This window comes from Haliotis rubra, unplaced genomic scaffold (assembly GCF_003918875.1).
Source record: "Haliotis rubra isolate DU_JTF1 unplaced genomic scaffold, ASM391887v1 Scf2545, whole genome shotgun sequence".
NCBI classification, from domain to species: domain Eukaryota; kingdom Metazoa; phylum Mollusca; class Gastropoda; order Lepetellida; family Haliotidae; genus Haliotis; species Haliotis rubra.
In genome coordinates, this window is record NW_025766609.1 from 16,692 (window position 1) to 28,703 (window position 12,012).

The 12,012-nt window shown below is 40.4% G+C and overlaps 1 protein-coding gene across 1 annotated transcript; it reads right to left on the minus strand.

The window, feature by feature from the left end:
* Positions 1 to 1,102: 1,102 nt before the first annotated feature.
* LOC124279679 lies at positions 1,103 to 4,624 on the minus strand. Its single transcript, XM_046715517.1, has 3 exons — positions 4,359 to 4,624; positions 3,619 to 3,766; positions 1,103 to 2,618 (listed from the first exon to the last, which is right to left on the minus strand). Exons 1-3 carry the CDS (start codon positions 4,605 to 4,607, stop codon positions 1,153 to 1,155), a joined length of 1,863 nt encoding a protein of 620 aa, XP_046571473.1. The 5' UTR covers positions 4,608 to 4,624; the 3' UTR covers positions 1,103 to 1,152.
* Between the last annotated feature and the right edge of the window lie 7,388 nt (positions 4,625 to 12,012).

Genomic DNA, 12,012 nt, shown 5'->3' on the forward strand with positions numbered 1-12,012 from the left:
GCTGACTTTCAACGCCCACTTTCACTTGCTGAACTAGTTGGCATTGTGGAGTTGCATTTTGGCTGGACAAACGATACTACATATAACCCCATCAAAATCGCGAAGACAAATTGAATACTATTCATGAACAAGATGGCGACTTCAGTGGAGACTTGTTCGAATGCAGAATTTGTAAACTAGTGCACTGTCGGGTGACTGGTCTCCGTTGTCTGATTATAGCTATGGCTCTACGACAGTGCCCTGAATTGTGTGCCTTGTTCAGCGTGGATGGAAACGAGGCAAGACAAAATCCGGCTTCCATAGACAAATTTGCATGACCCAAACTTAACAGATTCACTCTCGTGATCAGACATCCTAAAGACACATAACACTCAAGGAGGGCAGTTGACACACCCTTCAATCGGCTACAAACAGATCGTCACTAAGCAACCACACGGCTGGTGGATTGTATGGGCATATGCCGATTGTTGCCATGGAAACCCTCAAGCACAGGTGTGTGCGGGAGAATGAATGTAAAACATCATGTCCTTCTTGCTACGACGATCTTTGTCAGTCGGGTAAATACAACAAACGGATATTGACACAAGATTCAAAGTCCCAAGCAAGAAATATTAAAAGATCAAGGTTAGGTAAAGGTATGCAATTAAGTGAAGTGAAACTAGTCCATAGACAATTTCGAATGGCCCCAACCTGACAATCCCAAGCGAGAAATATAAAAAAACATCGTCATGATTGGTACAGGTAATCAATTAGGGTAGGTTAAACTACTCACTCAAATTTGATTCCATAGCTGAAATCAATATTACATGCACAGTGAGCGTTTCGTTAGATTTAAGAATAAACGTATACTTTAAAGGAAGCCATAGTGTGATGCCCAAAAATCTAATTACCCATTTTTCAGTAAAGCTTAACTGGCATAACATGATCTATTGTTATCATAAAGTGCTTCGACAGTATTTCAGTATTTCACATGCACCTCATTTTACAACGTCAAGTCTAATATGAAATTCGAAACCCAAATCATAGACTCATTGTAAGCCTGGGAGATTTGTTGCACCGGTGATTGCTGTGACACAAAAACAAACTAAAACAGACACTCTAATGTGCATTCCATTCTTTATGTACGCATATGTACAAGTAAGACGTGCTTGTTTAGAAACTTCCCACAACAGCAACGACACTTATCACTCGCCCTCCTGTTTTGGCAAAATGGAGGTTAACTTCATTTTGGTTCTGCTTGAGGTATGAGCCCGGAACTAGATATTGCATCGTCATCCATGATGTTTCGTAATTACTGTCGTTTTGCTGGTGAAGAGAGTAATAGGAAGTGAGAGATTTGCCGTTCAGCTGCACCGATGTTGGTTTTGGATTTCTGGTCCTGTCACTGAGGCTGATGCAGACTCGTAGATACGCGTACTGGACATTGCTCACATGGCCAACATTAATGCTTGTGGTGACAACGTTTTGCTGTATTGGTTTAGCAACATCTGTCCCATAGTGAACAGTTTCTGCGATTGTCTTTCTGTGAGCAAAGTCGAAGGCAGACTGAAACTTGAGATAGCAGCTTGCCTCAGTGGGAAGAGTGATGACACCGTTGTTGAGATGAACCGTTGATTCCTTGTCTCGTACGGTAACCTTTTGGGCGTTCAAGTAGACACAGGACATGATTGCTGTGGACGGATTCATCCATCCATGACCAAACTGGACCTTGACCTTTGTCTGCTTGTTGTCAAAGTTATGCAGGAGAAGTACCACAGTTTTAGAAGTCTGATCCACCAAAGCGTGAGATGCCACGACTCTCTCAGCTCCATGGTACTGACTATCTGTTCTGAGATACGACATTCGTTTTGAAAGCACCTGCCAGAAGTGGGACGCCTCAGCTGGGGCCCTCTCGTGGTTGTTGTTGTCAAGGAGACTGTGATCAATGCTGCTTTGTCCGAAAATGGCTCTATTTCCGGTCACGAAAACCACAGCTCTGTCGACAACACCACGGTGATTCAGCATGGTAAAGAGTTCTGCATTCTGCAGGTAGACATATCCATAATCGATCAGTGGGTTAGGCTTCTGCATGTCTACTCCTGATATTCTGCCCAAACCATAGGCTGAACAGATGATGGGAAACTCCTTGCCAATTTTCAAATGGGCATAACTTTCAATTAGATCTATTATCCCCACAAAGCGGGCTTCAGTGGGACCCTGGAAGGAATACGATTCTCCTGTGATTTGCATTTTACTGAAAGGGTGGAATGAGATGAAGTCAAGGTGCTTGAGGGCCATGTCCATAAACTCCTTGAGATTTTCCCAGACCTTGAAGTCCTTGTTGTCCACACCCCCAATTCCACCAGAATATGCCGGACCTCCAACCTTCACATGTGGTAAAGTGGCCTTGACTTTTGCATTGACAAACTTGTGGTAGTCAGTAATTTGTGTCCAGTTAAGGTTGTTTCTCCACATAACGTCGACTTCGTTGATAGGTTCAAAATATGGTGGCTCGTCTCCCTGGGTTCCATCGTGGACGGCCTTGAGCAGCATGGCAGCCATATCAGCAGCAGCATCCAAGTTGTTCGGGAAGTGGCCTTTGTGTTGAGAGGTGTCCATCCAGTGTGGCCACTCTTGGGCTATAAGGAGAAACAATGATGCATGTACTTAACTGTAGGTTTCGGGATTCTGCATCTGGTAGTACATCAGCACATTTCATATTGGTAAGATATCTGGGTCCCATTTGTAAATGCTATTTTTCCAAAATATATTTGTGGCTGTGCTGGAGTTCGATCTTGTGTTCAAGCCAATGGCTCTGATGTATAGGTAAAATGAGCAAAATATATCATGTTTGAGCAATACTGTCAGCCCTTGACATCATACAGTTTTGAGATTGAAAGTCACAATTTAAAAAGAAGGGGATAGCCAATAAGAAGTGTCACAACTATTGGTGTTCATTATCATCAGACAAACATTTATATTAGATGATTTGCCAAATTCATCCGGGTTAGAACTGATCTTCAGTAACCCACGCTTGTCGTAAAAGGTGTCTGAAGGGATCGGGTGGTCAGGTTCGCTGACTTGGTTGACTCATGTCATCGTATTCAAATTGCGTAGATCGATGTTCATGATGTTGATCACTGGACTGTCTGGTCCAGACTTAATTATTATGGACCGCCGCCATCTAGCTGGAATATTGCTGAGCGCGACGTAAAACTACACTCACTCAAATATTGCACATAGCCGTCCCGGCGTGACAAGTGTCCAAAAGCATTTACATTGGGGATAAAACAGTTCAATTTTCGGGTTGCTTTCGATCACTTAAAAGTACAGCAACAAACCGACATTTCACAACTTCAAATTTCTAAATTGTATTCCTAATAATTCCAATTCATGTTCAGTAATAAAGGTTGGTTTTGTCTTGTTAAAAGCTGACTCTTTCAACATGGGGACGGTTGGGAGGCCTAGTGAATAAAGCGTTCGCTCGTCACGTCGTAGACCCGGGTTCGATTCCCCACATGCGTAAAATGTGTGAAGCTCATTGCTTAAATATTGCTAAAAGTGGCGTAAAACATCACTTACTCACTCTTACTCACTAACTCACTTTTAATACGACATAAACATATACAGTGATCTTACCATAAAGATCCATCATCATTTCTCTCCCAGGGGCGCGTCCGTATCCAGCTCTGTTGTTCCTATACGCAGAAACTATATTCTGTTGGGTCTGCGCATTCTGGAAGTACGCTGGATCGGCATAGCCCTTCCGGTGAGGGTCTTCTGGTGCCTGTACACAACGATGTGATCATTTGTTGCTAACCAAAGGTCTGCCAAAATGAACGTGCTGTACATCGGAGTGTGCTGACGCAACTGACTTGTATAGGATAGAGTGTTGATGCGTGTTGTAAATTGAGGCTTGAGTGAGTGAGTGAATGAATTTAGTTTTAAGCCGCTTTTAGCTATAATCCATCAATATCGCGGCGGGGAACACAATGTACCCATGTTGGGATTCGAACCCAGGTCTTCGGCGTGACGTAAATTGGTAAGCCAGTCCCGTACTGATTTAAAGGCAAAATACCAGGAGTGAGTGAGTAAGTGAGTTTAGCTTTACTTCGCACTCAATAATATTACAGCAATATGGCGGCAGTCTGTAAATAATCGGATCTGGACCAGCCAATCCAGTGATCAACAGCATGAGCATCAATCTATGCAACTGACATACGATGACATGTGTCAACCAAGTCAGCCTTGCCACCCGTCCCTTTAGTCATCTCTTACGACAAGCATGGGTTACTGAAGATCACTTCTAACCCGGATCTTTATGGGTCAATACCAGAAGTATTTAAATCTGAAGGAATTAATATAATTGCACCAAGTACCTTCCCAAAGACACCTTCATCGCCCTTGTTCCAGCGGCCACACCTGGAACCAGTTTTGTTCACGTACTTTATGATACCGGGATTATCAAATCCCATATGGCCATTCCAGCGGTCAGGATCAAACATCTTCCTTCCTCCTTTGATGACGAAGTCCGGAAAGATGGTCACTTGATATTGACCACCGACAAGGTTTAACATATAAATCAAGACTGTCACGCATAGCCACACACTGCTTGTTGAGAGACACATGTTTCCTGGAGTGAGACAGTCGTCCTGTATATATTAGGTGTGGAGTGCATGCAGGCCAAGGTTTATCTGGCTGCTATTTATGGTAGGTCGACATGACATGTGTGCATGAGAAAGAGACATCTGTACATAAGATAACTCTTGCCCAACCTTTGTGAAAACATGCCAAATATTTCAACCTGGTTGCAGTTTTGTGTACTTTTAGAGGTTGTCTCGACGAATTGGTAAGAACCGACCATTCAGGTATCTAAGAAGAAAAACTAGTAAAAATAACTATCTCGGCTATCATGGGTCGTCTTGGCTGGATCATTAATCATGTTGATGAAGCTAATGAAGGCAAAGCTTCTGTTTAACAGCTACAATAAAAGGGAAGGATATAACAGCACGTTCTGATACATACGTCTGTGATGGGACAGACTTGTGTAGCAAGTTTCAATCGATTAGATAGGGTCTATTTTCAGTCATCATCAAACAGGAAGTTGTACATATTTATTTAGCATTATTGACCTGACGGAAATACCTCTTGATGAGTCCCATCAACCAGACTGGCCAGACATCCGACAATCCCACAACTGGAAAACCGAGAGTGACAACCTCTCATAATGACTATTACCTGTACATTAACGGTGGGCTAGTCTAGTGGCTAAAGCGTTCGCTTGTTACACTGATGGCCTGGGTTCGATTCCCCACATGGGTACAACGTGTTAAGCCCATTTCCAGTGTCCCCAGCCGTGATATTGCTGGAACATTGCTAAAAGCGGCGTAAAACTAAACTCACTCCAATCTACGCAACAAAATGCCCCAAGTGACAAGATCAGCATCGGCATACTCAGGAACGCAGTGAGACGACTGCTTGCTGTGGGTGTAACGGCCTCATCGCGCTGGTGTTATTTTATGTGCGCTTCCTCGTCCCCCCCACCACACACACACACCCCGAAGCCAGGGGAGGTCACTCTATTTTGACTGTCAGCCAGACAGCTTATGTTCATGCATGAATGCTATCCCTCATCCCCAGTCATTAGAGGTTACTCGGAAAATTACGAGAGACTGTTGTAACTTGACGAAATGACCAGTCAATTAAACCTGAAGATAACAGAACTCAGACATCTTCAGGTTGTGTCCAGGACATCAAAACCAGTGTTGAAGTTGAAATTCATACTGAGACAGCAGTAGTTAAAGCAGCACTGATGCAGAGCAATTTTCCTGGATTGGTTGTTGCTTTTGTTATTGTTTTTCTCACGTGAGGACCCGGATGATATCCCAGGATTCTTGACTGGTTCGTGACCTCTGCTGCGCCACCCGCATGCGCAATTGATAGTATAGGTAACGATTGATCAACAAAGAAGATATATTTTTAAACCGATATTATTTCCATCTTCATTATTATAAAAAAATTAAAAGATTTTGAAGTTTAACCATCTGCCCGTGGTAAAAATGTTAGGACTGAAAAATAACGAAGTCAATGTGCGTCTTTATATTTTGTCTTATAATCCTAATTAGTTTATTATCATATTCGTATGCATTTGGAAACTTAATAAAAGGCACACGATCTGCTTATACTTATAGTGAATTTATGACTGTTATATCTAGACATTTATAGTTAGCCAACGTAAATCATATTTCACACACACGCCCAAAGTGCGACCTAGTGTATGTTATCTGATTCATTACACTTCACGGCGAAAAAAATGATTCTGTTGAATGCTACAACAAATGAATATAAACAAAATGCAAATATTAAAATTAAAACACCTTAAAGTTTTAGCAACAATGTCCGGCTATTACCTTGCTCGAGGAATGTATACATCAATATCCACATAAAGGAACGATATGCCATTCTGCAGCCGACAACGAACCCTGTTCCATGTCATGTGTCTTTTAACAGTCAAATATTTGAAAAAGTGATATATCGTTATTGCTAGTGGTAGTTTCTCAACTGTTCACGTGCCTGTTTCAGGATTTTTACATTGGTGTATATAGTCTCATTGGTCATCCAAGATAGCACACCTGGCAACTAATTGTATGATGTCCGCCATTCTTTAAAAGGGTAATTTAGTTAGCCAATAATGAACAATCAGTCAACATATTGAAGGTTAATCCTTTGAAAGAATGGTTTTGTTTTAACACAGGCACTTTACGACAGGGTGTGTTCAGTATAGATTAGTACATACATAATTACTGCTACCTTTTGACAAATCTGCTGTGCGAGAGTAATTAATCAATCAGCGTGTTATCGGTTAATCCTTTGATCGATGTCTATTTTTGTAACTCAGTTGATAATTCCTCTTGCTGCATACGTTGTTTCAGGCAATTGAAATTGCATGCAATACAGCGATTACCACACCCTTTGTTGTAACTCGTGTTTGGTGGTATAAATCTACAGATGTTATTTGTCATCATTCACTTAATGGTCCGTTAATGAATTTATAACATATTCATTTTTATTTCATATTGATTGCAACTGATTTGAAATCATTTATAAAAGAAGCTTTATCACGGACCGTCTAGTCTTGAAGCCTGTTAACTGATATCAGGAAGACTATAAGAAGTTGTAGATTATCCCTGCTGATATTAACTGAGATTGAAATGCCCTATATAAAGAACTCTCTGTGTAATGTTACTGCATAACAATGCTTAAAGTAAGGCAAATGGTAATGATTTTACGACGCTTCAATATTGTTTTTATTTCTGCTCTTCTGGGGAGGAGGGGTGAAAAATTGCACCGGAAACACGTGATTGTTTGTGTTTGCAACTGGGGTCATGCCACGGTCTTTTTACCAGTCAAAAACTGTAGAGTTTGTCACAATACAAGCTTCCCCAGGAACTTCGACGTTGTGATTTTTCTGCAGAAGGTTTATGCTGAATGTAAGTTCTTTCACCCATTGAACGAGGCATTACACTCTGTATTTTTCTTTATCAAAATGGCAAATGCGCAGGTCCACCAATGTGACCGTCTGTGACTCAAAGATTTATTGATATTTATTAAATTTCTACCATGACTACGGTATCAGACGACGACTCACATTTCTTTGTTTTTCTTGTGTCTCGCGCGTCCCGGGAACGCTAAATTCAGTGTTCACTGCGGCTTCACCTAAATGAAGGAGGTTTGGTCCAGATTTGGCTTTCCCGGGCCATAACCGACAGGCAGGCAGACACATAGGTGTCAATACAACAGATATTGAGTTTTGTCTATGACAGTCTGCTTGTCACAATCAACATGGTTTTTTTATGTTTCCATAGACATGAATTAAAAAAAACCTTTTTGAACAATGATATTAGTATTTCTAATGCTACGCTTTCTTGAAAACTTGGTTTGCAAATCTGCCAACCCCCCAAAAAGCAAGATGTGAACAAAAATAAGAAAAGGTATGGAACCAGTGTATTTTTTACAGCAGACCCAAGATGCCTGTAATCACAACAAACATCTTTTGTTCTCCAACTTCGACCACATTGATGATCCTTATACGCATCACTTGCTGTGTTTTTACGAGTTGCTTTCTTCATCCCGGGTCAAGCCGCGCGAACCTAATCATTGTGCATGCGCTATGTGAGCAGCGCATCATAGCTGTTGAAACCACTTTTCACCCCAGCTGCAGTGAAATTAGTGTATCGTTTGAACTCCGATTTCGTGGGGTTTTTTTCATCGCGTTATTTTTCAACTTTCTAAGTTGAATTTGCATTTTTTATAATTTGCCACTGTAAGTCCATACTGAAAGGTTTCAGAATCTGCAAAGTTGTGTTTTGCCTTGCATGTGAGCTTTAACATATTTTGCCTAAACGATTCTGATACATATCTGCAAACTCAAATATGAAGATCTTTCCAGAAAAAAAAAAATTCTATTGGGAAACCATCTATTTCTGGGCTGTTGTTATTTTTCATTGATGGAACAGCTTGTGTTTATTTCACCTAAAGTAATATCACCCTCAAGATTTTCATCCTGTACAGTGTTTAATTTTGCTGTAATTATATCATTAAATATATTAATATAATTATCTGTTATTTTACCACATGATGCGTATAAATTTTCGTATAATTTTCTTTGTTCATTTATAATAGCCTTACCATCTGAGATTACATCCCCTTCGTCATTGATGACACTATTTATAAGCTTACTTGTATTATTGGTTGGTATAGTTGGTATAGTCCTTCCCCATACCACTGAATTCTGTTTCTTCTGTATACCTCTTATTTCATCTTCTTTTTATTTTTCAAATTCTAAGTTACATTTGGATAGTTCCGAAAGTTTAGGTTAACATATATGATTTGGACATTTTTTCTGATTTCTTCTTCCACTGCAGATTTTTTTTTATTCTAAATGTTTGCTTTTTTCAGTTTTGATTTTTTAAGTAGGAAGAGAATGATATTGCTTCCCCATTACTTTCATCAAAAATGTTTCTTATAGGTTGTACTTGAGAATATTCAATATCACCTAGTTCATCGTAAGTGCAGTTGCAATATTCTAAATTTTTTTCAAAAAGCATATCCTTGACTATATTTACATATTCTTGGTTATAAAGTAATGATGTATTTAGTTTCCAGTATCCACCACCCCGTTCCTTATTAAGTTCATGACAAAGAGATATGGTAATTGCTGAATGATCAGATTTATATCCTGGAAGAATTGAACAGTCAGTTGTCATGTTTGCTGAATCTTGAGAAACTAAAAAGAAATCAAGTCTGAACTGTTGTTTAGGGTTTCGTTTCACCATGTGTATTTCTTTACATCATAATCTCTTTCCCTACACATGTTTATCAAATCACACTTTTCTATATTATCTAACACTACCTCTCTTGCTTTTGGATTATTGATATTTATATAATTTTCTAAGTCAATGGAAGGACTAAGAACCAGCCGCCATTTTTCTGAGTTGCAATGGACTATTTTGAACCAATTTTGACTAAGCGCGGTGGTTGGGTCGTGAAAAGGTATGGGGTGAAATGTAGATGCCTTGCAATATGAAGTAGCCTGCTCGCTGGTTACTGATTCCTATATTAATGCTGTCCGGCCAGCGATTTATCACCAGACGAGGTCCAGTGAAAAAGAATTGATCAGATCGCGGCACTAACCTGCTTGGAGCAGAGACAGAACTAAAAGAAACAATCAAGAGACTGAATAACAATTGGTAGAACATGCTAACATGTAGTACCACTGCAGTAATTTAGTCTGTTTATTTTCGTTACAGTCAGTCGTCTGTCGCAAAGATAGAATGTTAAGCAAAATCTACGAAAGAGGAATTGGGATTTCATTGCGTCTGCTGTTACAGTGGGTGTAACAGGTAGCGTAATGAGTTATCTCCCTTAGGTCAGTTCAGTGTGCGGCAAATGTTATGTCTGTCTGTGTATCCCTTCGAAGCATGAAAGCCACACAATTTTACGTTCACCGTTGGTTCATCGGAGTTTGTGGGGTTGGAAACTATCATATATGTACCAGTAACGAAGAAAACAATAAATTCAAGTGTGCAGAGACGAGTTTATTTGTGAGTACGGAACAGTGTGCATCCGGTTCTATCAGCCATTTCAGGGCGTGACATTATAACCCGTCAGCATCGACTAAACCGTCCTCATGGGCACAGACAACGTCGCAGCTGAGTGCTCGTTGTGCTTTGACAAGAGTTACACAATGTTTGTGACGTGTAAGTCGCAATGAAAATACCTTTCAAAATGGTTCATGTCTTTGTAAAATGATCTCAAAACACAAGGTGCGCATGTTGGGGATAGTGGGTCCAAATTGCAATGATCTCCACAAATGTGCTACTGAAAGTAACCATTCGTTTTATCACCCAATTGTTGGGTTATTCATTGTTGGACAGCCACCTTAAAAATTGGCGTTTCAGGGTACAGCCACATGTATCAACTGTTCTTGTATCAAACGTTTCATTCGTTTAATTGCCTAAGCTTAGTTTGCCTAACACTGCCTGAGATTACACAGTTTCGATCATTGTAACTTAGGGTAGAATTACCAGAGGATAACAAACTGAGAAGTCACACTGGTGCCATCTTATTTTTGTTTTTCGCACTGACGTTTGTTTTGCTGCTGAGTATATATGGTCATTTGAATGAAGTAAGTGTTTTCAGACATTGTGAAAAGTGATAGATTTAATAAAAGAATCATATGTTAGGTAGGTTCCTAAAATTATATATCAATCTGATGGGCCTACTGCCTGGCCGGTAAACCGGCCTTCGGTGTCTGTGTACTCGTAACGTCTTGGCCGGTTTTCTAGCCTACGGTGTTGAATGTGTTAAATTTGATTTGGACATGAAGCATAGTTAGGCAATGAAAATTATTATTGCTGATACATGGTTCCGACTTGGTAAGGGTGATGGGATCTGACTGCAGGCATGGTTTGTTCATACTATTCTCGTACAATGTTTTTTAACTGTACTTTAGCAGTTATACTTTAATGAGGAAAGACTTTCTATAGTCAAGCTTCCTTTCTCCTTTGAGGGAGAGTGTAACCATGTGTCAGAGTTTGTGGACATTGTAGAACGGTGTTGTATGTGTATTGCATTGTTCTGGTAAGATTCAGTAGGACATATTTTAGTCAGTCTGGCAGATCTCGTGGCAGATATTTCAGACCAAGAGGATTTAGTAATGGCAGAGGAAGAGGAAGTACTTGGAGAGGTCGTGGACAGTCAGATCGAGCTATGAACCCTGTTGGTGCAAATGGTCGAACTTTAACTTGTCTTGCATGTGGTTCATTCCGACATCTAATTGCACATTGTCCTCACAGCTATGAAAACATGTCATCAAGAGTCAACTATACTGAAGGTGAACCAGTACAGACAGAAAAACAAGTGGTGCTGTTCACTGGAAGTATCAAGGAAGGTTTGGCTCAGTTAGGCAATGATGCTAGATCATGTGCAGTTTTGGACAGTGCATGTTCGAGTACAGTGTGTGGCAGAACATGGCTTAATGGATACATAGAGTCTCTGGATCAAGTTGACAAAGAAAAAGTGACAGTTTGCGATGGTGTAAAAGTGTTCAAGTTTGGAGGTGGTGAGATGCTGAAGTCACTGGGATATTATGAAATACCTGCTGTGATGGCTGGAAAAGCCATCAGTATCAGAACAGATGTTGTGGATTCTGATATACCATTACTACTATTAATACATGCTATGAAGGAGGCACGAATCAAGTTGGATCTTGGGAATGATACAGCAGAAATTCTTGGACAGAAAGTGAATCTGAACTATACATCATCGGGTCACTACTGCATTCCAATTGACAAGAATGAGCAAATACCAATTGAAGAAGTTCATGCTGTGCTGCTTCACAAACTCGACAAAGACGAACGGTACAAGACTCTCTTGAAGTTACACAGACAGTTTGCTCATCCTCCAGAGAGAAAGCTTGTGGCCCTTCTTAAGGATGCTGGGGTCTGGAGAGAAGAGTTCCGGGACACTGTC

What these genes read in the sequence shown, in the direction of transcription:
- LOC124279679 (XM_046715517.1), bottom strand. Translation starts at nt 4,607, where the DNA reads ATGTGTCTCTCAACAAGCAGTGTGTGGCTATGCGTGACAGTCTTGATT. An exon ending in ATGAAGGTGTCTTTGGGAAG is followed by an intron (nt 3,767 to 4,358) that starts GTACTTGGTGCA and finishes CGTTGTGTACAG; the next exon opens with GCACCAGAAGACCCTCACCG. An exon ending in AATGATGATGGATCTTTATG is followed by an intron (nt 2,619 to 3,618) that starts GTAAGATCACTG and finishes TTCTCCTTATAG; the next exon opens with CCCAAGAGTGGCCACACTGG.